This window comes from Lynx rufus, unplaced genomic scaffold, assembly GCF_022079265.1.
Source record: "Lynx rufus isolate CCGP_SWC_20201006 ecotype Redwood Valley unplaced genomic scaffold, mLynRuf1.p SCAF_4, whole genome shotgun sequence".
In the NCBI taxonomy this organism is placed as follows: Eukaryota; Metazoa; Chordata; class Mammalia; order Carnivora; family Felidae; genus Lynx; species Lynx rufus.
In genome coordinates, this window is record NW_025814856.1 from 223,431 (window position 1) to 250,755 (window position 27,325).

General features: G+C 64.0%; 3 protein-coding genes across 17 annotated transcripts in view; 1 reads left to right on the forward strand and 2 right to left on the reverse strand.

Moving 5' to 3' along the window:
- Positions 1-486: 486 nt before the first annotated feature.
- Positions 487-15,686, reverse strand: MOB3A (MOB kinase activator 3A). 5 transcript variants are annotated; one of them, XM_047094582.1, is made up of 5 exons: positions 11,597-11,749; positions 10,804-10,963; positions 5,791-6,337; positions 2,867-3,069; positions 487-1,631 (listed from the first exon to the last, which is right to left on the reverse strand). In XM_047094582.1, exons 3-5 carry the CDS (start codon positions 6,209-6,211, stop codon positions 1,602-1,604), a joined length of 654 nt encoding a protein of 217 aa, XP_046950538.1. In that variant the 5' UTR covers positions 6,212-6,337; positions 10,804-10,963; positions 11,597-11,749; the 3' UTR covers positions 487-1,601. The 5 variants fall into 5 exon arrangements, with proteins under 5 accessions (XP_046950538.1, XP_046950539.1, XP_046950537.1 ...); XM_047094583.1 differs by lacking the exon at positions 11,597-11,749 and adding an exon at positions 11,135-11,150; XM_047094581.1 differs by lacking the exons at positions 10,804-10,963; positions 11,597-11,749 and adding an exon at positions 15,586-15,686.
- Positions 15,687-16,093: 407 nt separating this feature from the next.
- IZUMO4 (IZUMO family member 4) lies at positions 16,094-19,119 on the forward strand. Of its 8 annotated transcripts, XM_047094835.1 has the most exons (10): positions 16,094-16,328; positions 16,439-16,519; positions 16,615-16,686; positions 17,296-17,322; positions 17,420-17,495; positions 17,679-17,726; positions 17,809-17,823; positions 18,183-18,200; positions 18,452-18,466; positions 18,793-19,119. In XM_047094835.1, the coding sequence occupies exons 1-10, from the start codon at positions 16,115-16,117 to the stop codon at positions 18,881-18,883; spliced, it is 657 nt and encodes a 218-aa protein (XP_046950791.1). In that variant the 5' UTR covers positions 16,094-16,114; the 3' UTR covers positions 18,884-19,119. The 8 variants fall into 8 exon arrangements, 7 of the variants coding, with proteins under 7 accessions (XP_046950791.1, XP_046950786.1, XP_046950790.1 ...); XR_006964908.1 differs by having other exon boundaries at positions 16,112-16,328; positions 17,809-17,890; positions 18,183-18,466; positions 18,793-18,879; XM_047094830.1 differs by having other exon boundaries at positions 16,112-16,328; positions 16,411-16,519; positions 17,679-17,890.
- A 1,011-nt stretch (positions 19,120-20,130) lies between these two features.
- The window catches only part of AP3D1 (adaptor related protein complex 3 subunit delta 1), a 37,277-nt gene continuing 30,082 nt past the window's right edge, over positions 20,131-27,325 (reverse strand). Inside the window, exons 25-33 of one of the 4 annotated variants that reach the window (XM_047094826.1) lie at positions 26,932-27,132; positions 26,441-26,584; positions 26,006-26,053; positions 25,440-25,629; positions 25,143-25,231; positions 24,948-25,033; positions 24,270-24,391; positions 24,083-24,162; positions 20,131-21,101 (exon numbers count right to left, since the gene is read on the reverse strand). In XM_047094826.1, coding sequence (XP_046950782.1) covers positions 21,006-21,101; positions 24,083-24,162; positions 24,270-24,391; positions 24,948-25,033; positions 25,143-25,231; positions 25,440-25,629; positions 26,006-26,053; positions 26,441-26,584; positions 26,932-27,132 — 1,056 coding nt within the window. In that variant the 3' untranslated portion in view covers positions 20,131-21,005. Of the gene's footprint in view, positions 21,102-24,082; positions 24,163-24,269; positions 24,392-24,947; positions 25,034-25,142; positions 25,232-25,439; positions 25,630-26,005; positions 26,054-26,440; positions 26,588-26,931; positions 27,133-27,325 lie in introns of all 4 variants that reach the window. The other 3 variants (XM_047094825.1, XM_047094828.1, XM_047094827.1) reach the window with 3 other exon arrangements.

Consider the following 27,325-nt stretch of genomic DNA (forward strand, 5'->3'; position numbering starts at 1 on the left):
CGGAACCGGGGCACGTGCATTGGAGAGGGACCCCATCTTGCACAGAAGAAAGAGCAGTTGGGGTGAATGACTCAGGTGTCTGCTCAGAGCTGGCTGCCCAGAAAACTCCTGGCTGGTTCTGCCCTATCACGCTGCAGCGGGTTCAACATTTTCTGGCTCCTTCTCCCGCACAGAAAGGCAGAGTTAAAATTGTGCCTAAGCACTGGCGACAACTGACGAAACAGAAACGGGACAGAGCACGTGCCTTCCCCACGGTTCTCAGCCTGCTTTCCGGGGACTTCCATCCTCACCACCCCACGAAATCCTAACTTCACCCATAGCCTGTGCGTCTGTTTACCTATCTGGGGCACTCTGGCGGGCCACCGGCCATCTAGGATCCCTCGCCCCTTGGGGATGAGGGCACCCTGGGGACAGTGGCCGTGATGTGTCCCAACACCGGCTCCCCCCCCCGCCAGGAAAATGGAAATGACCACCAGCAGCCGCGGGTACAAAAATGGCACAATTTATTCTGATGCTCGGGTGGGAACACCCGTGGGCGGGGAGGATGCAGAGGGTCCCTGCCACCGTCCCCGGCCTGGCTTCATGGCGGGAGCAGCTGGGAACCCTGGGGCGCACAGTGGTTCTGCGGTTTGGCTGTGGTCTTGCATGTGAAGGGGCGACATTCGACTGGACAGTCTCCTCGTCCTGGGAGGCTGTCTTGCCAGGACCCCCCCTGAGCTGGGCCCCGGAGGCTTCCGGAAGGACCGAGGCCCGAGCTCATGTTAATTGCACTTGTTCGGTGTTGGGTGACGGTGCCCCTCACGTCTGCGAGCATCCCAGACACCCAGAGGTACTGAGTCGGCACGGTCCACACTGGAAGGGCAGCCACGGCGAGAGGCCACGGAGGATGTGTGGGCAGGCAGAGGCACGAACTCGGGGCAGAACGGGGCTTCCCGTGGTCACTTCGGTGCAGCCCCCGACGGGGCCCTGGCCACCCCTCCCAGGGCCCGTGGGAGACAGTGGTGGGATTCGGATCCCACAGCCACACGGCCACAGCTAACATCTGGCAAGACTCAAAGATCCCGCCCAGGAGAGCGGTTCCAGGGGACTCATCCTGTGTTGTCCACACGGGAGAGGGGATATTCTTCTAAAGGGGAAGGCAGGCTCACGTGTAGGAAAAGAAAAATCGTATCTTTCATGATCCACGAAGGGGCCCGGGGGGGCCGGGAGGCAGGCTGTGGGGTCCCTGTCGTACCTGTCGTGAAGCAGACACGGGGCTCCCAGGCGCCGGCTGCCCGCAGGGCACAGGTCCGTGCGGGCCCACTGAGCAAATGCAAGTGCCTTACAAACACAGTGGGTTTTCCCAGGTGCCCGACACATACAACCACAGAGTCCAAGTTCAATGCCGGCCGAGGAGACGGGCTCAGGGTGGCCAGACCCACGGCTGCTGCATCTGGGATCGGGGAGGACTCGACCCCAGCGCTCAGCGTAGCCGCGACAGCATGGAGCTCCGATCACTTGCTGGGCTTTCTAGAAAGCACGGGCCCATGTTCCGGAGACGTGGCCCTCAGGCTAGAGTGTCCCCTGGGCACTGCCTCGGTGGCCGCAGGGCCGAGCGGCGCTCAGTGGCACATCCGTGCAGTCATTTCTTTCTGTTAAGAACGAGAGGGACGTCAGGTATCGAGACGAGAAGGACAGAAACCACACCCCAGAAAAGCAGATCCGGTCTCAAGGGACCCGCAGGCTTCATTTCACACCAAACCTTACGAACAACGGAACAGATAACCGGGTTGGGGGGGGGGGGGCCCAAGCCATTCTGTGAAGGGCCAAAAAGGCAGTGTTGTCGAGGGAGAGCGGCTGCGGCAATGCGTAAACGCTAAGGCACGAAGACATCTTGCCACGTTCTGCACCACGGCAAGACCCCGGGAGCCTCGGTGTGCAGGAGCAGCGGGCAGATCAGCACCAGCCCACGTCCTTTACACACAGCCTGGGGAAGTCTCGCTGGCCCCAGAAAGAACTGGAAGCATGGATACGGGAGAAATGATGAGGGTATCGGGGCACCTGGGTGGCTCACTCGGTTGAGCATCCGACTCTTGATTTCAGCTCAGGTCGTGAGCGTCTCGTGGTCGTGAAATCGAACCCCACACTGGGCTCTGGGCTGACCGGGCAGAGCCTACTTGGGATCCTCTGTCTGCCCCTCCCCCAGTTCCTCTCTCTCTCAAAATAAATATGTAAACATTAAAATGAACAAGCAAACAAACAAACTGAGCCTCCTTTAAGCGTCTGACTTCACCTCAGGTCACGATCTCACGGTCTGTGGGTTCGAGCCCCATGTCAGGCTCCGTGCTGACGGCTCGGAGCCCGGAGCCTGTTTTGGATTCTGTGTCTCCCTCTCTCTCTGCCCCTCCCCCGTTCCAGCTCTGCCTCGAACTCAAAATGAATAAACATTAAAAAAAAAAAAAAGAAAAAAAGAAATCATTGCTTGGTCTCCAGCCAGGCAGTGAGGACAAGGGTGGGGGACACTGGGATGTCCGGGCCCGGCCACCGGGCCGCTGGTGTTTGCAGGGTCACCTCCCCAGGGTCCCCGAGGGCATGGCAGCCGCATCCCCGCCATGCCCGCTAGTGGGGGGACCGGAGCAGCCAGAACCAAAAGTAAGCCCGGGGGGGTGGGGGGGGGTGTCCCGTGTGCCTGCCAGGAACCCGAACGGCCCACTCGAGCGTCACTGCGTCACAAATTTGGGCCCAGGCCCAGAGAACCCCCCTCCGCTCCCCTCCGCTGACTTCGGGCCGTGGAGCCGCGGGGGCCGCCGCCAAGCCGGGGGTCTGGGCCCTGCGGACCAGCCCGGGACCCCAGCGTCCCCCCGCCCACCAGTCCCGGCCCGCTCACCAGCGGCTCGAGCTCCTTGGTGTCGATGAGGCCGAACTCCTTGACGAAGTAGTAAAAGTGCTTGTAGCAGGTGTTGACGTGCGCCTCGGAGCCCATCTGCGCGATGCGGTCGAAGTGGTGGATGTAGACGTGCACGAACACGCGGAACAGTCGCGACAGGATCTTCCTCACCACCTGCAGGAAGTTCTTGGGGAACGGCGTGCCTGTGGGCGGGGCGAGAGGCTCAGGGGGGCGGGGGGCCCACCTCCCCCCTTCCCGACCCCACTTGGGTTCCCGCCCGTGGGCGCCGCGCGGTTTCCGGTGAGGCTTCTTGTCCTTAGCAGACTCCCTGATGGGCTCCCGGTCCTCCTGCCCCCACCCCCGGTTCGTCTTTACCACGTCCTCTCGCTTGCCGTCACCGACGCTTCCTTGGGCCGCGGTGGGTCGCGTCAGGCGCCCCCGCGTGCCCCTTCCACCCTCATCCGTTCACGCCCCTCCGTCCCGCGGCACGGACGGGGTGCAGCAAGCACGGGCAGGTGCGTGCCCGGGACCGGAAAGAGCGAGGGGCCCCCGTCCCCGACGTGAGGGGCTAGCAGCCCAGGGAGAGGACGCACAGAGACGCCGCGCCCTGCGGGAAGCCCCCGTGTGCCGGGCGCACGTCCCCCAGGTGGACACACCGGCGCGTGCGGGATGCGGGTGCGGGAAAGCTCTCAGGACGGCGCCGCAGCGAGAGCGGGACGGCCCACGGGGCTGTCTGTCCTCTACCCGGAGGCAAGTGGGAGGGAGAAGGCTCTCTACGAGCGGACTGTGACCGGTGCAGCCTGACCCTGCGCGTCCCGGGTGCCGCCCTGCTCCCTCCCCTGTATCTGGGCCCAGGTGGCCTCTCGGGACAGGGGAACGATGGGCCTCGGTCATGGGCAAGCGTCCGAGTGTGGTGAACGGGCCGTTCCCGGCCGACTCTGTGGAGGCTTTGCTCAGGCTCACTGAGGCCTGTGCACGTTCCCCGTCCCTCGACTCTGGACGTGAAACCGAACGGTCTGTGGGTCCCTGCGGAGCAGATGCTTTCCTTGAAAGCCCCTGGAAGCCACGCGGTGGGATGGTCACCTCGAGGGCTGGCAGTCCCCACGTGCTGGGGCCCCTCGTAGTGGAAAGAGGCTTTAAGCTCAGAAGGAACATCAGGCCCACAGCAAGCGGACAAACGGAGCCCCGGGGAGCCCGGCTCGGCACTGAACCCACACGGGGCCCGGGTGTGAGGCCGCCCCGGCCCCCGCTGTGCCTCTGTCCTAGGACGGGAGCCGCCAAGGGCGCTCCTGGGTGAAGGGGGCAGTTTAAAGTAGCCTGGTCTGGATGGGCCCGACACAGAATCTCCCAGGACTAAGCCGCACACGCTCCTGAGGGCTCTCCCGCGGGGTGCGAACCCGGCCCCGTCCGCTCTTAGAAATAAAGTGACACTGGGACACAGGTGCACCCGTCTGTTTATGAACCGCCTACAGCAGCTTTCGGTCTATGACGCAGATGTGAGCCGTCAAGACACACACCGTGTGGCCGGCCAAGCCGGAGAGATTTACCAACTGGTCCCCACGAGGAAAAGTGCGCAACCCCTGGTCCGACATTAAGAGCACAGGCTGGTGGCTCGAGACCCAAGCGGACGCACAAGCGTGAACGGAACCCACACGGGAGCCGGGATGAAGCGCGGACCTCGTCCTTCCCTTGCGAAGCCACAAACCCAGCCCCAGGTGTAGCCCGGCACACGGGACCCCACTCCGCGTGAAGCATTTCCTCTGCCTGCCTGGCCAGGGCCTTGCAAGCCTCAGGGTGACGCTGGCCAGGCCGGAACCCCCACCCGATGTGACCGTGTGGGACGGGCCTGGGGCCCCGAGAGCCTGAAGCACAAGGGCCTGCGTGAGGCCTCAGGGTCCCACTGGACGGCTGCGAGGCACCTGCCAAGTTACTTTTCTCTGCCTCTCGTCGGTGTCCTGTTCGGTAAGCTTAGGAGTCACCTTCCGTGGTGAGGGGCAGGCTTGGGGCCTCAAGCTCTAGGGTGCCGCCCCCCCCCCCAGGAGCGGGTGGAACCTGTTGGGGTCCCAGCAGGGCTGGCGGCCACAGTGACGGACAGAGTGCACACGCGGAGGGGGTCCCGGGGGCCGGGCCTGAGACCTGTCTGCCCTGCTGCTGCTCGGGGATGCCGTGTCAACACCGGCGGGGACAGTCGAAGCCGTGTCCCAGGGAGTCTCCCGGTGCCACTGTAACAAACTATCACCGGCCTGGCGGCTTAAATGCCGGAAGCCACAAGTTCCGAGTCTGTCGCTGGCCTGCTGTTGGTCAAGGTGCTGGAGGCACTGTTCCCTCCGGAGGCTCCGGGGTCAGTCCGTGTCCTTGCTGCCTCTGGAAGCCCACGACCCCTCCCCCCTTCCCGGCTGCCGCGCCACCTTCTCTCTCAGGTCGGATCTCACTCTGCGTCCTTCTCACAAGGGCCCTTGTGACGACACTCAGGCCACAGCAGGACGATCCAGAGTCATCTCCCATCTCAGGGTCCTTAACTTAAAGAACAACATGCCCACCGCGCACGCGCACGTCCACAGACGACCATGTCCCCCGCGCACGTGCACATCCCTCGGCCGCGAGCAGGAGCGAGGCGCCCACCCCCGCTGCCCCGCGGACGGACCCTGAACACGACGCTCAGGGTGGGAACCAGACACGAGAGGCCACGCGTGTGAAACGTCCAGAACAGGCTCATCCACGGACAGGAAGGGGGCTCATGGGTGCTGGGGGAGGGGGTGCTGGGGGAGGGGGCTTCTTTCAGGGTGGTGGAATGTTCCAGAACCAGTTGTGGCACTTGCATAAATCTGTGAACGTATTGCTAAACGCCCCCGAACTGCCCGCTCGAGACGGGCCGACCGTACGAACGCGAGTCCTACCCGCCCGGCCCGGCCGCCCCGACTCACCCACGTGGGTGGGAAAGAGCTCCTCGTTGTTGATCTGCACCTCGATCCAGTCCATGAGCAGGTCCATGTAGCGGGGGGCCGACAGCGCCGTGGGCTTGCGGAACTGGTGCTCGTCTTGCCAGCGGTACTCGTACTTGGGGCCGCCGGACATGACCGGGCAGGACTGCTCCGTGCACTCGTCGCCGATGGTGCCGTAGATGAGGTTGACGCGGTTGAAGAAGTCCACCACGTGCACGGCCACCCAGTCGCTGAGCTCCTCGCCGGGGGGCAGCTGCACGGCCAGCTTCAGGTCGAGCCCCGCGTTCAGCGACGCCTGCGCCTTCTTGTGCAGCTCGAACCGCTGGGTGCCCGGCTCGAACTTGCGCTTCGGCCGGAAAGTCTTGTCCTTGTTGAAAACTTGCTTCAGAAAGGGGTTGGACATGGTGGCCCCGTGCCCGGCCCGTGCTCCCCGGCGAGGCCTCTGCAGAGTGGCCCCGGGCAGGGCGCTGCGGTCAGCCGCGGGGACGGGGGACCGGAGATTCGCGGCGTCCCCGGCCTCCCCCGAGATCTGGAACACAGAAAGGGGAGAAGGGTCACCTGTTTCTGGAAACCCTCTTTCGGAAGCACACGGGGCTGGATCGGGAGGCCCCCGAGACTCGTGGCTTTCAGTTTCACGGAGAGGGCGCCGGTGGACACAACGGTCCGCCACCTCGGCAGAAGGCGCTGAGGCAAAGCCCCCGACGAGCCAGAGCTGGCGGAGCCCCCGCTGTACAGCGGGAGGGGTCGTGTGCAAAGCCGCGCAGCGGCCAACGGCGACCGCAGCAGGTCAGTGGCGGCCAAGGGCGAAGGGAGGTCTCCATCCCTGGGACCTGCAAATGGACCTTATTTGGAAAAAGGTGCTTGGCGGAGGTGACTGAGCATCTCGGGACGTGCTCCTCCCGGATTATCCAGGTGTCCCTGGTCCGATGACGGCTGTCCTCGCAGAAGGACACGCAGACACACAGGAGAAGGCTGCATGAGGATGGAGGTCAAGGGGGGGCACCAAGGATGGCCAGCACCGCCAGGGCCAGGAGAGGGCCGGGAGCAGACCTCACCACCCTGAGGACATGCGCAGAAACCGCGCTCCCAATGGACGGACGGGAATTCTGGGGGGACACGCTGCCCCACGGGGCCTGCCTAAGAGGCCCGGACGAGCCCGTCTGGGTCCTGTCTGTCCAAGCTGGGACCAGGATGGGCGCCCACTGGCTTCTGGGGACGCGGCCCTGCCCAGGGCGGTGAGGGCCCTATCTCCCCCTACTCTTCCAGCCTCTCTCTGTGCTCCGTGTCCTGTTACCTGGGACAGGACACGCCCCACGTCAGGGAGTGGGAGAGAGCGCAATGGAGCACGTGAGGCCGGGTGCTCAGGCGGGACACAGTCACCATGCTGTGCCTGGCACTGCCCATCACCCCACACTGTCGCGGGAGCGAAGGCCGGGCTGCGATGGGAGGGGCCGGGTGCCAGAGTGGCAGGCGGGGCCGGGGTCTCGGGAGTTCACAGACAGAAGGCTCAGAAGGGGAAGCGCGGGGAGAGGCGGAAGTGCCAGGCCCCGCCCCGCGGCCCCGCCCCGCGGCCCCGCCCCGCGGCCCCGCCCCGCGGCCCCGCCCCGCGGCCCCGCCCCGCGGCCCCGCCCCGCGGCCCTCCTCCATTTGCTGCCTACAACAAGTAACCGTTTAGGACTTCACCGCAAATGCCCACCCCGGCCAGCTTCTCCTTTACTTAAACTGTGGGCGGGGGGGGGGGGGGGGGGGGGGGGCTCATTCCTCTGACTCCAGCCCTCAAGACCCAGCACGTGGCTCTAGGAAAGTACCACAGACTCAGGGCTCCTAACAGCCCAACCGTGGTATCAGAAAGTTCTAGAGGCTCCAGCTCCGAGACGGCCCTCCTGGGAGTCCTCGCCTTTCCCGGCTTCCAGGGCGTCACATCTTTGGCCATCAGCCCACATGGCTCTGGCCTCTGCTTCCCTCATCAAGCCCCCTTCTGCAGGGACCCCACTCACCCCCCAGCCCCCACGGCGGCCCCCGCAGAGAACGTGCACCACAGGCGCTACCTGTCCGGGTGCAGGGGTCCCCAGACTCTTGGAGATGAGTGCACACGGCGGCCCGGGATGCAGGGAGGGTGACCCAGACGGCGGGCTGGCAACGGGGGCACCTGGGCTCCCAGCAAACACTTAGAGCTGTCACGGCTCCACCCCGGCCTGTGGCCCTCTGTTGCCGGGACGTGGGAAGAAGAGGCCTCCCGGGACCCTGGGCCCTGACAAGGCGCCCCCAGAGCCGGCGATTGCATTTCTGGGGCCACGTGCGGCCTGCGCACCTGCCTCGCCAGCACTGGGCCGACTCTGCGCCCGCTGTGGCCGAGCTGGGAGCCCCAGCTGAGCGGTGTGGGCCGTGTGGACTCTCGGCCACGAGACTTAAAGAGAGATGGCTCGCGGCTGAAGGGCACCAGCACCCAAGCAGAGCCTCGAGAGCTGGTCCTTCTGCGGCCACCGGGGGCCAAATGGGAGGTGGCGGCAGACATGGAGGGACCCCGCTGCCACCCTCCCACCTGCTCGCAGCTGCCCCACCCGGCCAGCGTCGGCCTGGTCCTCGGTGTGTCCCCAGGGCCTGCTCCCGGGGCTGAGGCAGCACCTGACGTGCAAGAGTGTGAAGCAGGCTCCCTGCCCTGGTGAGTGGGCAGGAGGCGGTGGGAAGGATAAGGGCCTCCAAAAGCATCCCCGTCCTGGTTCTGCGACCGGGAACCTGTCACTTCACGTGGCAGAGAGGACCCTGTCAAGGCCCCTGAGGCGGGGTGACCCTGGGTGCCCCAGGGGCCCAGCGTCCTGGCGAGGTCCTCATGAGAGGGAGGCAGAGAGATGGGCAGACCCCGTGCTGCTGGCCGGGAGGACGAGGAGGGGCCGCGGGCCCAGGATGCGGGGCCTCTGAAAGCCAGAAAAGGGGGGAAAGGGGGCTCCCTGGGGCCCCGGGGGGGGCACCCCTGCCCACGCCTGGGTGTTAGGACTTTCCAGCCCAGCCCTGCCCACTCCACTTTGAACTCATGACCTCCAGAACTGTGAGGTGACAGAGGTGTGTGGCTCCAGGCCACGGAATCTGTGGTCACTTGCCGCAGGGGCCCCAGGAGACTCAGGAGCCACCAGTTAACAGGCCCTGCGGAGTTTCATAACGAGCCTGGGCACAGTGACTCGCTGCGGACGACACTGCGGCAGCCCAGCCTGGCTACCCGTGGGCCCGGGCCCTTCCTGCCTGCGGCGTGGCTGGCGAGGCCTCCCGCCCTCTGCGTGGACAGGCAAAGCCCCACCACTCCTCTGGGCCCAGCTGAGCTGTGCTCAAGGCGCAGGAACCACACAAAACACAGAAGGTGAGCATCAGGGTCGGAAGAGCTGACCGGAGACGGCGGGGTCAGAGGGACGGGAAAACCAGCGCTCCCACGACAACAGCCGTCACCACAAAGCCCGTCACCAGCGCCAGCGAGGACAGGCAGACCGGAACCCTCGGGCCTGGCCAGTGTGCGCGTAAAAGGCAGCGACCACTGGGGACAACGGCCCATCACGGGGCTACCCCGGAGCCTAGCGATGCCTCTCAGATCCACAGGCAAGAGAGGCGACAACACACGTGCACACGAAACATACACGCGTGTTCGCGGCAGCGCGATTCATAACGTTCACCAAAAAGTGGAAACAACCCAAACGTCCATCAACAGGTGACCACGTGAACCAGCTGGGTCCGCCGCACACGCACACGTCCCTCGGCTGCGAGCAGGAACGAGGCGCCCACCCCCGCCGCCCCGCGGATGGACCCCGAACACACGACGCTCAGGGAGGGAACCCGACACGAGAGGCCACGCGGGGTGTGAGTCCGCGGGTGTGAAACGTCCAGAACAGGCCCATCCAGGGACAGGAAGGGGACTCGTGGGGGCTGGGGGAGGAGTGGGGGTGACGGCTGATGGGGACCGGGTTTCCTATGGGGTGATGGAATGTTCTGGAACCAGAGGAGGTGACTGCACAGCCTTGTGAACTGAAGACACAGGGCTGTGCGCTGTCGATGAGTGGGCGTAAGGCACGCGGATGTTATCTGAGAAAGGGGGGGGCACGGGCAGGCCTCTATCCGGGGCCCTAAACGGCTGAAGCGTCCCTGTTCGCTTGCACCGAGGCCGGCACGGCTTGTAACCCCCGCTCACGGGGCCCTGGAGCAGCCACCGAGAGGCACAGAGAGTAGACGGTGCCGGACGACTGGAAGGAGGGAGGTCCCGTGATGACCCCCAGCCGGTGGCTCGAGGCGCCTGTGCTCTGATGAGGACACGGGGCGACAACAGAGAGAAGCGCGTCTGCTTCCCTCCCCAGGGCGGCCCGGGGGCTCTGGCACCATTGACGCTCCCGGCCGCCTTGGTGGATTCGGCTTTACGGTCACCCCCAAGCAGTGCGGCACCAACAGCGGGCCGACCGGGTCTCCCCGGGGCACTGTGGGGTGGCATCCCCGCCCCCCGTCGTGACCAGGGTCCCCTGGGGGCCGAGTCACCTCGGGCGAGACCCTGGATTAGAAGACCATGTCTCCGTACTGCCTGGTTAACGATTACTTAGATCGGAGTTTCCATCCTGGCGGCGGGTAGGGGGAGGGGCCAGAGCGGGACCCCTGGGCTGTGGGTGAAGCCACCACCCTTTCTGCCCGGCCGCGTGCCGCCACGGCGGGCCCCCTCTCCGTTATTCGGCCCTCTGCCGGCCTAACCCAAAGCCAGTGCCAGCCCCCCTCCGGGCCGGGGCCGGTCCCCCCTGCGGCCCTGTGAAGCCTGCACAGAACCGGTGTGGCCGGGGCAGCCGACCCTCCCTGGTTCCAGCGGGAGGGCCTGAGCGGTGGGAAGGTGGCGCCTCAGAGGACGGGGCGCAGCCACACCCACCCCGACCCTCTGTCAGATCGGCCGTGCGCCCCTGGTGGGCCCGTGCTGGACACACCGGTGCGGAACCCGCTCCCCGCCTACGCCCAGTAACGCCCAAGCGGCCTGCACACCTGCCCGGGGGGTCGCGCTGCAAACCTGGCCGCTCTCAGGCCCCTCTGGGGACAGGTCAAGGGACAAGAATCCCCTGTGGGCCACCTTCTGCTCCTCCGACGACGCGGCTTAGATACTTCCTTGTTCGAGGTCTGTCTTCAACCTGCAGACTCCCTTCCGCTTGAGGAGACAGGGTGGGGGTTATGTCCAGCCAGACGGGGGCCACCGCAGCCCCTCCTGTGGGTCGCCTGATTCCCCGGCTCCTTATTCACCGCGGCTAAGCTACGCCCCGGACAGCAATCCCGGGGCGAGAGAAACACAGCCCGCCAGTGCCCTGCTGTCGCTTTTTACCTGGGGCCTCCCGGGGATGGCTCTGGGAGTTTAAGCTGAGACCCTGTCACCTGGGGACACAGGACAGAAGCACGCCGTGTGACATGGGAGCGCGGCCTCAGGGGTACCGCAGGGCGGTGGTCTGTCTGCACGCCTTCGTGCCACGGACCAGACGCACACGGGGATGGTTCTGGAAGGTGGGGCGGGGCAGGGCAGTAGGGGGCTTACAGGGCTCCTGCCTGCTTTCGGTCTCTTCTCAGGAAGTGGGAAGGTTTTTTAAGTGGAAGCAACGATTTCCTAAAAAACTTCCCTGATGGTAGAATTCCCCTCAAAAGCAAACAGCTTTCTCTCAGGAACACATGCACCCCCCTCCCGACCCCCGGACGAGGGGCGGCAGCCCCCAGAAGGTGCCTTTGCCTTGAGGGGCGGCAGGAGCCCAGGGTGCCCGGGAAGCCCCCCCACCGCCGCCCCTGGTCCCATTACCAGCTCTTCCTGGAACACCTCCGCGGTTGGCGCAGGGGAGGGTGGGGCAGGGGATTCGGTGCTAAGGGCTCCGGGGGGCTGTCCTGGTGCTTCCCACAGACGAGATGTGGCGGCGCTCAGAAACTTCTAGACTGAGGAAGGTAAGCCGACAAACTCCCCCGCCCCTACCCACACCCTCCTCACCCCCCCCTTTTTTTCTGAAAACCAAACACAACACAGTCCCTCTAAGCACCCCCTTCCCCCTCCCCCCCCCCCGAGAGGCCCAGAGCTGCGGCTGCCGCTTCCTTCCGGTGCCCCCACACCCTGCCCTGGCCCTGGCCCTGACATGCTGCCGCTAAGGGGACCCTGCCCTGGAGCTGGGGCTCCAGACAAACAAGCCCCAGCCTCAGAGGTCGGTCCCGTATGTTCCAGATCAGCAAACCCCGGCTCCTGGCCTAGCGGCTGAGGTTCGGCTGGAAGGTGCTGGAAGCCCAGGCTCTGTCCTGTCAAAGGCCACACCCCCCGGCGCTGTCTTCTCAGTGTCTCCACCGCTGGCTGAGTGGGAAGGCCACCTGCCGTCCTGTGGGACTCACACAAAGGTGGCCCCAGCCCCCAGCCCCCCCCCCCCCAGGGTGCGCGGCTTTGCTGGCATCCAGCCCTCATGTCTTTGTTTTCAGAGCCAAGTTCCCCAACTTGTCCTGCAGGAAGTGGTTTGCAGAGATCACTCCAGGCCGGGTGCCATTGAGGGGTTCTATATACTCCCGCCCTCCTGGTAGTTCTTTTATGTTTTAACCAATTGTGATACAGTTCACACGTAAGTAACTTAAGGTACACAATTCAACCGTTTTTAGTAAGATCGTAGAAGAGTGCAATCATCACCACTAATTCCAGAACATTCTCATCACCTCAAAAGACTGCCCATCAGCAGTCACTCCCCATCCGTCTACCATGGGTGGAATCGTGTCCCCCCCAAACGGATGTTCGAGCCCTAACCACTGGCACCTGTGAGTGAGCCCTTGTTGGGAAACTGGAATCTTTGCAGATGTCAAGATGAAGTCACACCGGAGAGGGTGGCCCTAAATCCAAGGACACACATCTTTATGAGAACCGGGAAATCCGGACAAACACTCGGAGAGGTCGGCCATGTGACCGTGGATGCGTCGCAAGCCGAGGGATGCCCGGGATGGCCTGTGACCCCCAGGAGCTGGGAGAGGCAGGAAGGGCCCTCCCTGGAGCTTTGAGGGGCAGATCGTAGGGCAAGTAGGGGGCGGGCCGGGGATGTGAGCCCAGGACTCCCGCACCCACTGCCTGGGCTTCAAGGGGGTGCTGGGTGCACTGGGGCCGCCGCGGACGCCGGGCCCCTCCCGCCACAGAGGCAGATATACAAGGACTGTGACGAAACCGTGTCCCCTGGGGACAGAAAGCACCGTGTGACAGAGACCAGGGGTGGCTGTCTGCTCAGGAGCCGCGCCTCTTCCTTCTAGGCCTCCGCCTGAGGTTTCAAGGGGCCCTTTCATTGAGCAGAGGCCCGCAGGTCAGCAGGGGAAGCCGCTCCGCTCCCGTCCCGACGCAGACTCCACTAGCTGGCTGACCAAGCTTCCTTTTAACGTCAGGATGCTCAGGATGTGGACTGGACTCTGAGAAGACCCTGGTCTGAAACGGACACAGTGCGGCCACAGCAGGCCAGGCCCATCCGTTCACAGATGGCGCTCTCTCCAGGGTGCTGTGCCTAGCTCCCAGCTGTGCCAGGGTCTCGCCTGGGGCCGCTCCGTCTCCAGGGACAGCGGGCCATGTCTGGGGACGTCTGTGGCCGTCACGACTGGGGTGTTCCTGGCATCGAGCACGGGGGCCTGGGACGGTGCTCAGCCCCCACGGCGCCCGCGCACCCCCAGAGTGACCCAGTCACAGATGTCTTATTTTGAACTCAGGAGACACAGAAACGCCCGTCTCCTTCCCAGAATCGGGTTTCTGACGTCGGATTCCCCTTTTTCGCTTAAGCAATCCGGACCTCGAAATTCTAGGAAATCAGGAAAGGGGCCCTCCAGCTGGGGCGTGTCTAAAACTTCCCAGAGTAAAAGCCCAACTTCTAAGCCGGCTGCCTGGGGAATTTTTGTAAAACCCCCACTTTATGAAGTGCTGGGGAAGGGAGAACAGCACCCGGAAACATGATTAAAGGCTGACTTTTCGCTGAGCTGTCTTGGCTTTGGGGCATTTGTACGTACGAAACAAAGAGACTTAAAACTGTTAAGAAAAGATTCGGGAACTGCACTGGCATTTCTGAGAAGCCCCTGAGGGACTAAAATAACCACTTTTGCTTCTGCTGAGACAGAGGGGGGCGTACCCAGAATTCAACCCATCAGGTTACTAAGGGCGTCTGGTACTCGAACGCCATGCTCAACGGTGTGCGGGGTAAAGATGGTAACGGCGCTCTCTCCTTTACGAAAGTTCAAGTAAAAAGTAAGCCATCGAGCCGCACAGAGACACGGAGGAGCCTCAGACGCACAGCACTGGGTGACAGAAGCCAGGCTGAGGAGGCGACACACGGGGTGGTTCCAAGTCCAGGATGTTCTGGACAAGGCAGGACCACGGAGGCACGGCTGCCCGGGTGGGGGAGGGTGAATGGGGGGAGCACAGGAATTTCGGGGCCGTGGGTCTACTCCGGACGACACCGTGGTGGTGGGCAGGTGTCTGTGACATTCGTCCGGACCCACGGGGTGTGCCGCACCAGGAGTGACCTCGTGTCCGCTGTGGACCGTGGTTCGTCACGTTCGGTGCTGGGTGGGGATGTCGATAATGGGGCCAGCAGTGCGTGTATGGGGAAAGGGAGTCTATGGGAATTTCCTGTACCTTCCACTCAGTTTTGTTGTGAGCCTAAAGCTGCTCTAAAAAAATAAACTCGACTTAAAATTATGAGTAAGGTTGATTCAATTATGATCCACCAAGCATTTGGTTAAATCTTCCAATAGTTTACTCTATTTAGGAAACACCTAAAGCCGCAGAGGACAACGAATCCTGGGAAACAGGAGTTGGATACACATCCGCGGACAGGATGTCAGAAAAAGCACTAGAAATGTGACATCTGCCACAGGCATAGTTTCAAATTTTCCAGGAGCCTCAGTGAAAAGCGAAAAAGTGAAAGGAAGCAGGTGAAGTCGCTGTTAATACCGTATGGCATTTAGCCCCAAAATGCCAAATACCATCTCGACACCTAGCAGACACAAAACGTCACAGACCCATTTTGCTTTTTGTTGTTAAACAGACTTTGTCTCCAAGACTTGTATTTGGCACGTGCGGCACACCCCAGTTTGCACGAGGTACGTTCCAAGTGCACACTGGCCACACATGGCCAGCGGCTGTGGCACGGGACAGCTCAGCTCTGGAGGGGTGAATGAGAGAGGAAGCCACGTGTGGGGAGACTGGAGTGATGCATGGCTGTTGTCTGAGGTGGGTGCCCCCAGCAGGGAGGGGAGGAGGCGGGCGCCCGAATGGGGCAGGGGCAGCGGGCACTTCCACTTGCTGCACCCCACTGGGAATCTGTAGATTACAGACCACCCCCAGGCGACCCCAAACACGCAAGGGTTGAGCAGTCTTGAGCGTGTCAACTCGGAAGCACGGGGGTCAGGACCTGGGGGAGACTGCAGGGCCCTGTCCTGACGTTGGCCAGGCCTGGGACCTTTGTTACCACTCCCCGCTAAACCTGTAACCGGGCCAATAGGAGCCCCCGAACTTTATGTGGGGTGGAAGAAGGCAGGAATGAGGAAGCAGCTGGCTGGGACCATGTGTCCAGAATCAAGTCCACAACCAGAAAGTGCAAGTGGACTCGCGGGGTGTGCGATAGGCAAAAGTTCACGCCCATCGTACCTCTCCCATCCGCCGCTCCCCGGGGACCCGGCCTCCCCGCCGCCCGCGTCCGCCGCTCCCCAGGGACCCGGCCTCCCCACCGCCCGCGTCCGCCGCTCCCCAGGGACCCGGCCTCCCCGCCGCCCGCGTCCGTCCCTCGGAGGACCCACCTGCGGTCTCACGCCCCCACCGGTCGGGCGGGTCTCGCGCCTGCCCCGCGTCCGGCGTCTTCCGTCCGGTCCCCTCCGCCGCCCAGGAGGAACAGCGCCCACGGCCCGCCCCCGCCGCCCCGCCCAGCCAGGCCCACTTCCGCTACCGGCCTAGGCCTCCCCGGAAGCGGAGCCGAAGGGGGCGAGGCCTAGAGCGGGGGGAGGGGAATGCTCCCCGCCGCTGCGCTCTCTGTTGCCGGGCAACCGGAAACGGGCGGTGACGTCACTGGCCCGGGCCAGGGGCTCAAGGCCGACCGGTGGAGCTGGCGCAGTGCCAGGAGCGCGAGCGGGTCCGCGAGACAGGGCCAGCCCAGAAGGAAGAGCGTGCGCGTGCGCGTGCCGTGCGCGCGGGCATGGGGCGCGGCGTGGGGGCGGGGCCGGAGGCGGGGCCGGTGCAGCCCGTTGTCCGTTGCGCGGGCGAGGCCGGCGCTGGAGGCGTGGCGCGGGAGGCGCCGTTGGTTGGTTGGCGGGCGGCGGGCGGGGGCGGGCCATGGCTCTGCTGCTGTGCCTCGGCCTGACCGCGGCGCTGGCCCGCGGCTGCCTGCACTGTCACGGCAACTTCTCGGAGAAGTTCTCCTTCTACCGCCATCACGTGAATCTCAAGTCCTGGTGGGTGGGCGACATCCCCGTGTCGGGCTTGCTGCTCAGCGACTGGAGCCAGGACACGATGAAGGAGCTGCACCTGGCCATCCCCGCGGAGATCAGTGAGTGCTGGGTCCCGCCCGGGCGCGCCCCCCGGCCCGGCCAGACTCCCGCCAGACCCCGGCCTGACCCCGACCCGCGCAGCTCATCGGCCTCCCTCTCCGGCCTCCAGCCCGGGAGAAGCTGAACCAAGTGGCGAACGCCGTGTACCAGAAGATGGATCAGCTGTACCAGGGGAAGATGTATTTCCCCGGTAAGGGGGCGGGCGCCGCGCGCGCGCGCGGACACCGAGACAGCTCCCCTCCGCCCAGCGCCGGAGGCTGACCTCCCTCCTGCCTACCCCCACAGGGTACTTCCCCAACGAGCTGCGAGCCATCTTTCGGGAGCAGGTGCACCTCATCCAGAATGCAATCATCGAAAGTGAGCAAAGGAAGGGCTTGGGGAGCGCCGCGGGGGTATTTCAGAAGTCCCTCCGGAGCCAGGGGCCCCGGCCAGGGGGTGGCAGAGGCTGGCGTGACAGGACTGGGGCTTCTGGCTCAGTGCAGCCGGCTCCCAACAGAGAGAAGGAAGGGCAGCTCCCCGAGGCAGGGGCCCTTCCTTCCCGTGGGCACCAGCAGGCGGCCTGGATAAACCCCAGCCCTCCCCCAGCCAGTCCCTGGAGAAGCGGCTGAGTAGGGCCGCTACCCTCCTCCCAGGCTGAGAGCCAGCCTAACCCTAGGTGAGCCTCTGGTAGGGCAAGAAGGCTGGGTCGGGGGTCGCTTGGGGGGGCTCAGTCGGTTAGGTGTCGACTTCGGCTCAGGCCATGATCTCACGGTTCGTGAGTTCGAGCCCCGCGTCCGGCTCTGTGCTGACAGCTCGGAGCCTGGAGCCTGCTTCGGGTTCTGTGTCTCCGTCTCTCTCTGTCCCTCCCCTACTTGTGCTCTCTCTCTCTCTCTCTCAAAAACAAACACTAAAAAAAAAATTAAAAATAATAAAAAGGGTAGGTGGGGGCGGGGGACAAGTGCCGTCAGTGCCCTCGTCCCCACACAGGCCGCATCGACTGTCAGCGTCACTGTGGTGAGCGAGCCCCTGCCCGGTCCGTGGGGCACAGCGGTGGCGGCAGCCCTGGAGGCCGAGGCGGGGGGAGCCTGCGGCCGCCTCTCCTGTGTTGCAGGCATCTTCCAGTACGAGACCATCTCCTGTACCAACTGCACGGACTCGCACGTCGTCTGCTTTGGCTACAACTGCGAGTAGGGCTCAGGCTCGGGTGGTGACCAGCAAGGGCCCTGTGCCCGTGGGTCTGAGGCTCTCCTGGGACCCTCCCTGTTCCTCCCTGGCCTGTCTCCACCGGGGTCGGGTGGGGTGGTAGCCCCTCGGCAGGCCCTGAGTTCTGGATTTGGGGCGCCCCGTCTGCACGCCCCGTGTGCCCACAGGTCATCGGCACAGTGGGAAACAGCTGTGCAGGGCCTCCTCCGGTACATGTGAGTTGGGGCCCCTGGGCTCAGGGAGGGGACCTTCCCCTCCACGCCTGCCGTTCTGATTCCAATCCTGCTGTCGTTGTAGAAATAAGTGGCACAAGTAAGTCCCCTGTCCCCAAACCCAGCATGACTTGTATCAGAGGCGGTGTGCTTATGTGCCCTTGCGGGTGAGTATGCGGAGGGCGGCCACGGGAGGCGGCCCCTGCTCCAGTGCTCAGGACCCCAGCCCGCCCTTCCTCTGCGCTCAGCTGGCACCAGGGGGCGCAACACCCAAGTTAAAGGTTTCCATAGAGTCTGGTCCTACCCCTGCCCTAAGCAGCTGGCAGGGCTGTGGTCAGAGCTGGGGTGGGGGGTGGGGGCGGCCCATGATGGATGTGCCCCAGTGGAGGGACTTGGGGGCCACAGGCACAGCACAGCCCTAAAGCTTGGGTCTAACTGGGACCCTGTCATGTCTTTCAGACAGGACGACCACACAAGGTAAGGCCCCCGCCCCGCCTGTTCTCTCCAAAACCCTGGCCTGGCCTTCTGGAGGGGAGCACGAGGGAGTCAGGAAAGGGGTGGCATGGGGGCCTCTAAGTCAGGGATGGACGGGGAGGGGCTGGCTAGGGAGACACAGCCGGCAGGGCTCTCTCTGCACCTGGGACAAGCTGGACGTCACCCCTGCAACCACACCCAAGTGATCACTTCGAATAAACATCGGATCTTCCTCCCCTCTCCTGGATGCACAGAACCACTCCAGCTTTGTGAGTGGCGCAAAGGAGGGAGGCTCTGAGGACCTGGGTGGACTCTGTAGGCAGGGTCGAGCCTAAGCCAGAGATCAGAACCCAATGGCCAGCTTGCCGCAGCCTCCCACCCCCTTTTTGCAGCCCCTTGCAAGAGAGTTGGGCTCGACCCCGATGCTGTTTAGGGGATGGGTACAGGCCACGAGACCTCCAAGTTGAGCTCTGAGGGTTGTCTGCAGCCCTGTCACATGCCCCAGGCCCGTAGCAAAGACCTTGGTTTGGGGGAGGGGGGGGGAGGAGGTGGAGCAGGGAGAGAAGAGCTGAGGGCACCCATGTCTCCCCAACAGTCTGATGTCACCAAGCTTCACATGTCTTGAGCCCCCACACCTGGCCAACTTGACTCTGGAGAATGCTTCCGAGTGCCTGACACAGCACTGACGGCCACCGGCCATCGCCAGACTGGCCCTAGCCTCGAGGTGGAGCCAGGACTCAGCTGGACCGCCCCAGCCTGACCCCACGGAGCAGGCTCACTGCTGCCTTGAGTCCCTGCACTGCCATCAGAGGCTGGGACCGGGGCCGGGAAGGGCGCGCGGCTTTGTATATAGAGTGCATCACCGCCGGGCAGAGCCGCAGAGCTATTAGAGGCAACGATTAAACGTCCCTGTTTCTCATCACAGAGTATCCGTGTTGGGGCAACCGGGGCTGGGTCCCCAGGAAAGGCACATCCTGGTCATGGGCACCGGGGCAGGGCTGACGGCCCCGGGATTTCCATACGAATTGTACCGCAACCCGTCTCAACACAGCCGGGCAGGCTTGACAGACCCAAGCCTTTGGCGCGAGCGGGTGCTCTTGACTCGCCACGCCGGGCTGAACCTCAGCCGAAGGAGCACAGGAAGCGTCCCTAGCACGTCGTTTCCTTTCGCAAACACTCGTGTGCGTTACGAGACCCACGGTAAATGGCTTGATGGGCCTGGCAGACGAGAAGTCGGGGACTAGTCCTGCCAGGAGCAGGTACACGGAGGTCAGAAGAGTCCGCAGGGCCGGGTGGGCGTGGAACACCACTCCGGCAGGCCGTGCAGGCCGGTGGTCTTACCGGCCAACAATGGCCTCAAGGCGTCAATGTGGCCTCTGCTGCCCCAGTGCTGGTGAGGGAGCGGAGGGACCCGCGAGGGGTCTGGCTCGGGCGGGTGATTATCGGGAAGAGAAGCTGGTGGAAGGCGGGGGCTGCCCGGCACCGGGTCCACGTAGTGGTCGGACGGCTTCCCGTCTGCTGACCCAGCCCTACTGGTCCTGAATCGTCCCTTGGCCACGTGGCGCCAGTAAAGGCAGTGGCAACGTGGCAAATTGAAGCATGGGCAGGGCCTGCCTTCCAGCACCTGCTTCTGCCGCTCACCTACACACCCGCCGCTAGTGGGGTTCCCTGGGAAGGGAAAGGAGGGTGCGGTCCGCGATGCTGGTGGACCTCCCGTGGGTGGGGTCGTGGCTCCCTGCTGGGGCTTGGCCCGTGTGTGGGGATGACCTCACCTCCATCACGAAGGAAAGGGCGCACTCGCAGGTGGGGACAGGGATCCCCAGCACGCTGTGTGACCTCCCGAGGGTGCCCCAGGCGGCTCGAGGATGGTCCGGAGTCCCTCTTGTTACCGGGTGTGCACACCGGCACAGACAGGAGGTGCAACAGACAAACGTCTGTGTTACAAGTTTATTGGATCATCTCGACACAAAATCATTACAGCAGCGTGATATGTCTCTCTCTCTTTTATCTGGGAATGTCGATAGCAAATCAATTCTTATCGAACACATCATACAGTTCTGAGGTTCTGGAATCACTGCACAGGATTCTGTAATAGATTACCCTACATGCTAAAGTGACAGTGTTCGTCAAAAGGAAGTTACGTCATTGAGGACCATCATCTCTGACGGGGTGGTCCGGGGTCCCCTTGCCCCGCCCCGCCCCGTGAGGTGCATTCCAGGGGCCGGGGCCCCCCCCCCCAGGACCGGGCCTTCCCCGCAGCTGCGGGCACGGTGTGGGACAAAGCCTGGGGAGCGTTCGGCGACAGGAGGGACCTGGAATCCCAAACAGTCCCCACCGCTTGCCAAACACCACCGACCGAGACACATTTCACTGGACAGGAAAGAAATGTAAACCAACAAGGTCCAGGCCCCACTCCGTCAGGGATCCCGACTAGACCCCACCCCGGGTGGCAGCCGTTGCAACGCATGAACACGTGGGTGGGACGCGGGGAACACGACAGCAGCCTGCACGGCCCCGGGGCCACCGGGGGCCACCGGGTGTCCCGGCCCGCGGCCGCGAGGGAGGAGGGTGAGCAGGCGCCCCCAGGCAGGGAGTGTGGGGGCCGGGGGGCACTCGGGTGGCCTCGCGGGATCAGGGCGCGCCACCCCGCACGGTCCACCGGGCACCGCAGCCGGCTCCTCGGGCAGCCTCGGGGCTCCTCGCTGAAGAGATGGGAAGCGGCAAAGTAGGAACGCCGACAAGACGCGTCAGCACAGCGTGTCACCTCGCGGCCCGAGCGGGGGCCGGGGTGGGGGCGGGGGGCCGGGCTCAGCACTCGGCCAGCGTCGCTTTCATCTCCGCCAGCAGGTTGCTCAGCAGTGTCGCGTCGCTGCACTTCCCGTCCACCGACACGGACTTCTCCCCCTGGGAAAGGGAAACGGCCGTCAGGACCGTGGAGGGTGTGGAACGCGACGCCCAGAGGCCACCTCGTGGCCGAATGTGCCGTTTGTGTCTGTCACCACCTCCCTCGGTGCTGGTGCTTCGCGAATCCAGACAAGGGAGGTGCCCCGGAGGCCCCCCCCCACCCTGCAACGCCCCCACCGAGGCCGGGACCGGAGAGCCCCAATCTGGGCAACCGCTTGCCAAAGTGGGGTACGTGAGCGACGGTCCGCCTTCTGGCTGGGGGGCCTCGGGGAAAGCGGCCTGTAAACGTGTCCGCGAGCCGCTGTCCCCCTGGTCCCAGGGTCGGTGCCCGCGTGCGGCGGCTCCGACAAGCGGGACAAAGGTCGCAGAGACAGACGGGCGCTGGGACCAGAGGTCAGGCACCTGCAGCCCATGCCGTGTCCCCCGCGGGACTAACAAGGCCCCGGTTACTCAGCACCCAGAGACCCGGGAGACCCCAGCTCAGCTCTGTGGAAAAGGCAGCCAACAGCCAGGCCAGGACGAGGAGGACGCGGCATCTTCCGACAGGACACAGGCTTGTAAGTCCCTACTGTAAGACCCCCCCAACACGCAGTCAGGAGCACTGTTGAACCCAACAGGAAGACGGAACATCCCAGCCAAGACAGGCAAGATCTCGAGAACGCCCGGCGGACGTTCCAGACCTGGAATACGCAGTCGTCAAAACGAGACACCCACGGGTGGGCCCACGGGCAGAATGGCTAGCACGGCAGAGGGCGGGGCCAGGCAGGCCCTGCTGTAAGAAGAACCCGGCGCTAAGAAAGGACTTAAGTAACAGCGGGAAACTTCCAGAATTTTGCAAACACTCAAGAGGCGTAGCACACTCCTGACAGACCCGGAGAAGTCCGCGCCAGACACGCTGTGACCTGCTGGAGGCTGACAACCAAGAAAAACCTGGAGAGGAGACGGCGCCTCCCTGTGACAAGAGTAACGGGGTGCAGCTCTCGTCCAGAAACTGTGACTGTGAAACGAGGCAGTGTGACAATCTTCTGGAAGATTTTACTTTTAAGTCCTCTCGAGGCACCGGAGTGGCTCAGTCGGTTAAGCGTCCGACTTTGGCTCAGGCCAGGATCTCGTGCTTCACAAGTTCAAGCCCCTGGTCACGCTCTGTGCTGACAGCTTGGAGCCTGGAGCCTGGAGAGATTCCGTGTCTCTCTTTGCCTCTCTCTGCCCTTCCCCTGTTCACGCTCTGTCTCTCTCTCTCAAAAATAAATATTAAAAAAAGTGAGTCCTCTCTATACCCAGCGTGGGGCTTCAACTCTAGAGCCCCGAGATCAAGCCACACCCTCCACTGACTGAGCCCGCCAAGGCACCCCAGAAGCGGCGTGATTTTAAAGCACTGAGACAAAGATCCGCCAAGCTAACGCGCCCAGCAAAACTAGCCCTGGACGAGGCTCCGCGGCCCCCAGGCCTGTCCCAGAAGCGGCTGGAGGCAGGTGTGGAGCGGTGGCATGGCGTGTGCAGGAGAGGGAGGGCAGGGGAGAAGCGGAAGACCAGACGGAGGAGGAGACCCGGGGTCGTCAGTGGGATGACGGCACCCACCCGTGAGAACGCCTTCCAACACAGGAAGGATGCGCTCAAGAAGACACACGCGTCAGCACCCATCGTGAGAAAGCGAGAGTGGCTTTTTGTCCAACATCAGACCGGAGAACTTCGCAGCAGAGAAAACAACCCGAGATAAAGAAGGAGGTCGACGCGGATAAACAAACAGGTGCATATGTCAAGACGCCACGACTTTCTCGGTCCACACACCTAACAGCAGACACACAGAGCGAACCCGACAGCTCCGGGGGGACAGACAACCTGACTGTCACTAACCTCACACCACCCACTCAGGCAGCCGCCGGGCCGGCAACACAGACTCCAAGGGCCCAGAAGAACCGAGACCACCACCAGCGGGGCCCGCTCCACCGGCAGAACACTCCCTGCCTCCACGCATCCGCGAGTGCCACCCCTGCCACGAATGACCACGTCCAGGGCCAGAACGCAAATCTCAATGCTTTCAAAGGACCGAAATCAGAAGCGGCGTGTCCCTCAACCACGGCGGCAGCATGCTACAAATCCGAAGCAAAAAGCCATCCAAACACGGGAAACCAAACAACACGCTTCTAAGTGACCCGTGCACTCTACAGGACCTGGGAGCAGGAATCAGAAAACGTTAGAACCGTTTAGACATAAACACGAAACATTTAAACGCCCGTGGCGTTCAGCTAAAGCACGGCTTCAAGGAAAACGAAGCATTAAAGTCTTCATGAAAGAAGGAAAACCTCAGCTCCTACCTGAACAAACATGCAAAACAGAAAATAAGCCCAAAGCAGGCAGAAAAAAGGAGGGACAGAACAAAACTGAACAAAATTTATTTATTGCCTTAAAAAAACAAAGTTCCTAAAAGGGTAGCTTTTAAATTTACCTTTGAAAAAAATCAAGAAAAACGATAAACCTCCCGCCAGGACGGCCAAGAATAACGAGAAAAGACACAAAGTGTCACCATCAGGAGCGAAGGAAGGTGCCGCTGGGACCCACTGGGCGCCACGGAAGAGACCCACGGAAGACAACCCACGCGGACTCGGCGCCTCGGGCAGAGGGACCATACGCCACCGCGGCCGTCCCGAGACGTGGCTCGTGGACCGAGGACCCACGGCTGCCGAGGAAAGGACCCAACACCGCCCGATGGAAACTTTCACCGAGGCCGCCCCCAGGCCCAGACGGCTCCCCTGGAGAGCCCGAGGACCGGGTGAGGAGGCGCCCCAGGACCGGGCACCCCTCCCGACTCCGACGGGCGGGCTGCCAGGCCTGACGCCAAGACCAGGCCGGGGAGGCGGGTGGCCGGCCTCCTCTCGGAGGCAGGCTCACGAGCCCTCAGCGAAACAGGCGGGCTGAGCTCAGCGAGACGCCGAAACCCAAGAAGCCCCGGGGCCTCGAGAGCACGGGGGGCCGGGGCTCACCTTCTTCACCAGGAGGCAGACGTGGTGGCCCTGGATGGAGCGGCTGTACATGGAGGCGCACGAGTCCACTCTCTCCACCACTGCAACAGAGGGCGCAGGCTGAGGCCCGGGCCGGCCCGCCGGGGGCAGAGGGCTGACCGCGCACGCGTGAAGCCGCCCCATCTGCCGGCCACGTCGGAGGCCTTACCGGAAAAATGATGATGAAAACAGATCTTTGCTAGAAGGTTCTGGAAGGACATACTAATGCCGTCGACTTTGATTGAGCTCATGCTCAGGTCCCCAGACTCCAGCAACTTGGCAAAGGCGTCACTGTGAGAAGGACACAGGACAGGGAGGCTGACGACCGGTGGGCCCCCAGCCCCAGGCGTGATACCTCCCTTCGTGTGCCTGCGGCTCGAGGTCTCTGACGGTCCTGTACGATGTCACGGGCTAACCCGCGTCCCCCAAATTCCTATGTTGACTCCCGACCCCTGGACCTCAGGATGTGACTGTATTTGGAAACAGGGTCCTAAACCAGTAAGACCAACGTCCTTCTAAAAAGAGGAGACCAGGACGCAGACACGCAGAGGGACGACCGTGTGAGGACACGCGGAGAAGACGGCATCTGCACGCCAACAAGCGTGGCACCAAAAGCAGCTAGCCCTGCCGACCCTCCGTCGCGGCCTCTGGCCTCTGGCACCAGGAGAGAACCCGTCTGCCGCCTGGGCCACGAGGCGTGTATCTGCCACTGGCCCGGGCTGGCGGACGCTCGCCGGAGCCAACCTTCTGCGCCAACGGCAGACGGGGCCCTCCTGCCTTAGGCCAAGGGTGTCTGCAGGCTAACTGCGCGACGAACGGAAGCAGGAGGGAGGTGGGCACCACGCACCTGTAGCAGGGCGTCGTGACCAAGTACGAGGTACAGCTGAAGTGCAGCTTGAAGTCCAGCTTCTCGTGGGTCGACCCTTCATCGTTCTGTGGGAGTGGGGGCACGGGGTGAGGAGGGCGCAGGGGGCCGGGTGCTCTGGGCCCGCGGAGCGGGGACGCGTCCGTGGGCTCTGGGCCCCGCCTCCAGCCCCGTTACCTTGGCAATGAAGGACAGGGTCCCCTTGAGCTTCTGGGCCATGACGATACTCTGAATGGTGAATACAAACTGGGCCTCGTTGGAGATACCTGGAAGAGGACAAGGGGACAAAGAGTGGGTCCCGAGAGCGGCACGGGGCGCTGCCCAGCTGGGGTCCGGCACTGCCCCCGCCCGGGGCCTGTCCTCAGCGCTGCCCGCCCCGGTCGGGAAGCAGGTGACGGGAGGAAAGGGGGCTCCTGGGACCGAGAGGACCTGGGTCGGTGGGAGCCCCGACGCCCTGCCTGACGGCCCACGTACCTGGGGGCAATTGGAAAGGCACGGGGACGCCGTCGTGGACGGAGGAGCCCTCTGGCCGGGCCAGCCTGGTGTTGAGCGAGTCCAGCACGTTGAACTCCATGCCCTTCAGGAAGCTGCTGCTCTGATTCTCCAGGACGATGGACACGGTGACCTGGCTGTCCTTCTGCAGGCTGCCCTGGATGTCGTAGGTCTGCAGGGCAAGGCCGGCCTCAGCCTCCGGGGCCCGCACAAGGGGCCCGGGAGTGCCGGCAACCCCGCCGTGGGAACGTACGACGCGTCCGAGAGGGGAAAGTACTCGAACCCTCACGCGAGGGAAACCACTCCGGGTCCATCCGTGGTCCCGGCCGCTCCCGCCCTTTCTCTGAGAGCCGCTGGCCATCACGTCGGCCCTCGGGGCCCCCACAGCCAGCCGGCCCCGCGGGCCCGCGTGGCGGCAAGCACCCACGTGCGCCTCTCTCCCTAGAAAGGCTCGCTCACTGCCCCCGAGCCCTACCGCGTCCCTCCTCACGCCCCGAGAAAGGAGCCCAAGGCCGCCCCAGCCCCCCTGCAACGCCCACAGCACTCACCATCTTGATGTAGGAGTTCTCGGCCAGGAGGCAGTAGCTGGACATGGGCTGGGAAGAGAGGAAAACGCTCAGCTTCGGCCGGCGAGAACCCGAGGGCGGCGGCGGCGGCGGCGGCTCACGGGCCGGGCCGGGCCCGTCGCCAGCTGCCAAGTGCTCCGGTGGGAACGTCGGGACCGACGAGAAGCGGGGTGCGGGGAGCCCCCGGGGGTCCCGGGCAGCGCACGCCTGCACCTCGGGGACGTCCCGCCACACGAGAGCGCCACCCCCCTGACGCCCACAGCCCCGGGGTCACCCGCCCGCGCCCACCGAGGCCCCACTGCCCGCCGGCCCGCAGACGCGGCTCCTAGACTCGGCCCGGGTCTGTCCCTGCGTCGAGGCCTCGGCGGGCCGTGGGGGCGCCTCCGGCCCGCGGGGGGCGAGTGAAGTACCCCTCACCGGGAGAGGCTCGTCAGCGAGCGCGCCGTTCTCCACGGGCTCTGCCGCCTCTTCACCTGGAGGCTGCTGCTTCTTGGGTTTCTTCTTGTCCTTGGCTCTCTCCTCCTTCTCCTTCTTGGGCTTCTTCTTCTTGTGCTTTGAAGGCTTCTGGAGCAGAGACACCAGGCTCAACCCTCGGCACTCTCTGGCCGCCGCCGCCCAGCGAGGCACGACACGCACCGAGGCCACTCGGCAGCCCGCACGGCAGAGCGCACAGACCAGCAACCCCCGGGTCCGCGGGGAGCAGGCGAGAGGACCTAGCGGCTCACCGCCGACGGGTGAAAACGCACAGGGAGACCAGCCAGAACCCACACGTGGACACGTGGCCCGGCAGCTCCTCAGCGCAGGCACGAGAACACACGTCCACGCCAAAACCCGCACACACACGCTCGCAGGAACACGACTCACGACAGCCAAGAGGTGAAAACTTCAGTGGGTCAACGGACACGCACCTGTCCACCGCACACGCGCACGTCCCTCGGCCGCAAGCAGAAACAAGGCGTCCGCACCCACTGCCCGAGGACGGACCCCGAACACACGACGCTCAGGGAGGGGACCAGACACGAGGGGCCACGCGGGGTGTGAGTCCGCGTGTGTGAAATGTCCAGAACGGTTTCATCCGGGGACAGGAAAGGAGCTCGTGGGGGCCAGGGCTGGGGAGGGGGGTGGGGGGTGACCGCGGGTGGGGACGTGGTTTCTTTTGGGGAGAGGGAATGTTCTGGAATTAGGTACTGGTGATGGTAACACAACATGGTGAACGCCCCTGAACCACAGACTGTGAAAAGGTGCGACTTCCCGTAGGTGAGTTACTACCGAATAACACGCAAAAACGAGAAGCCGCCACCA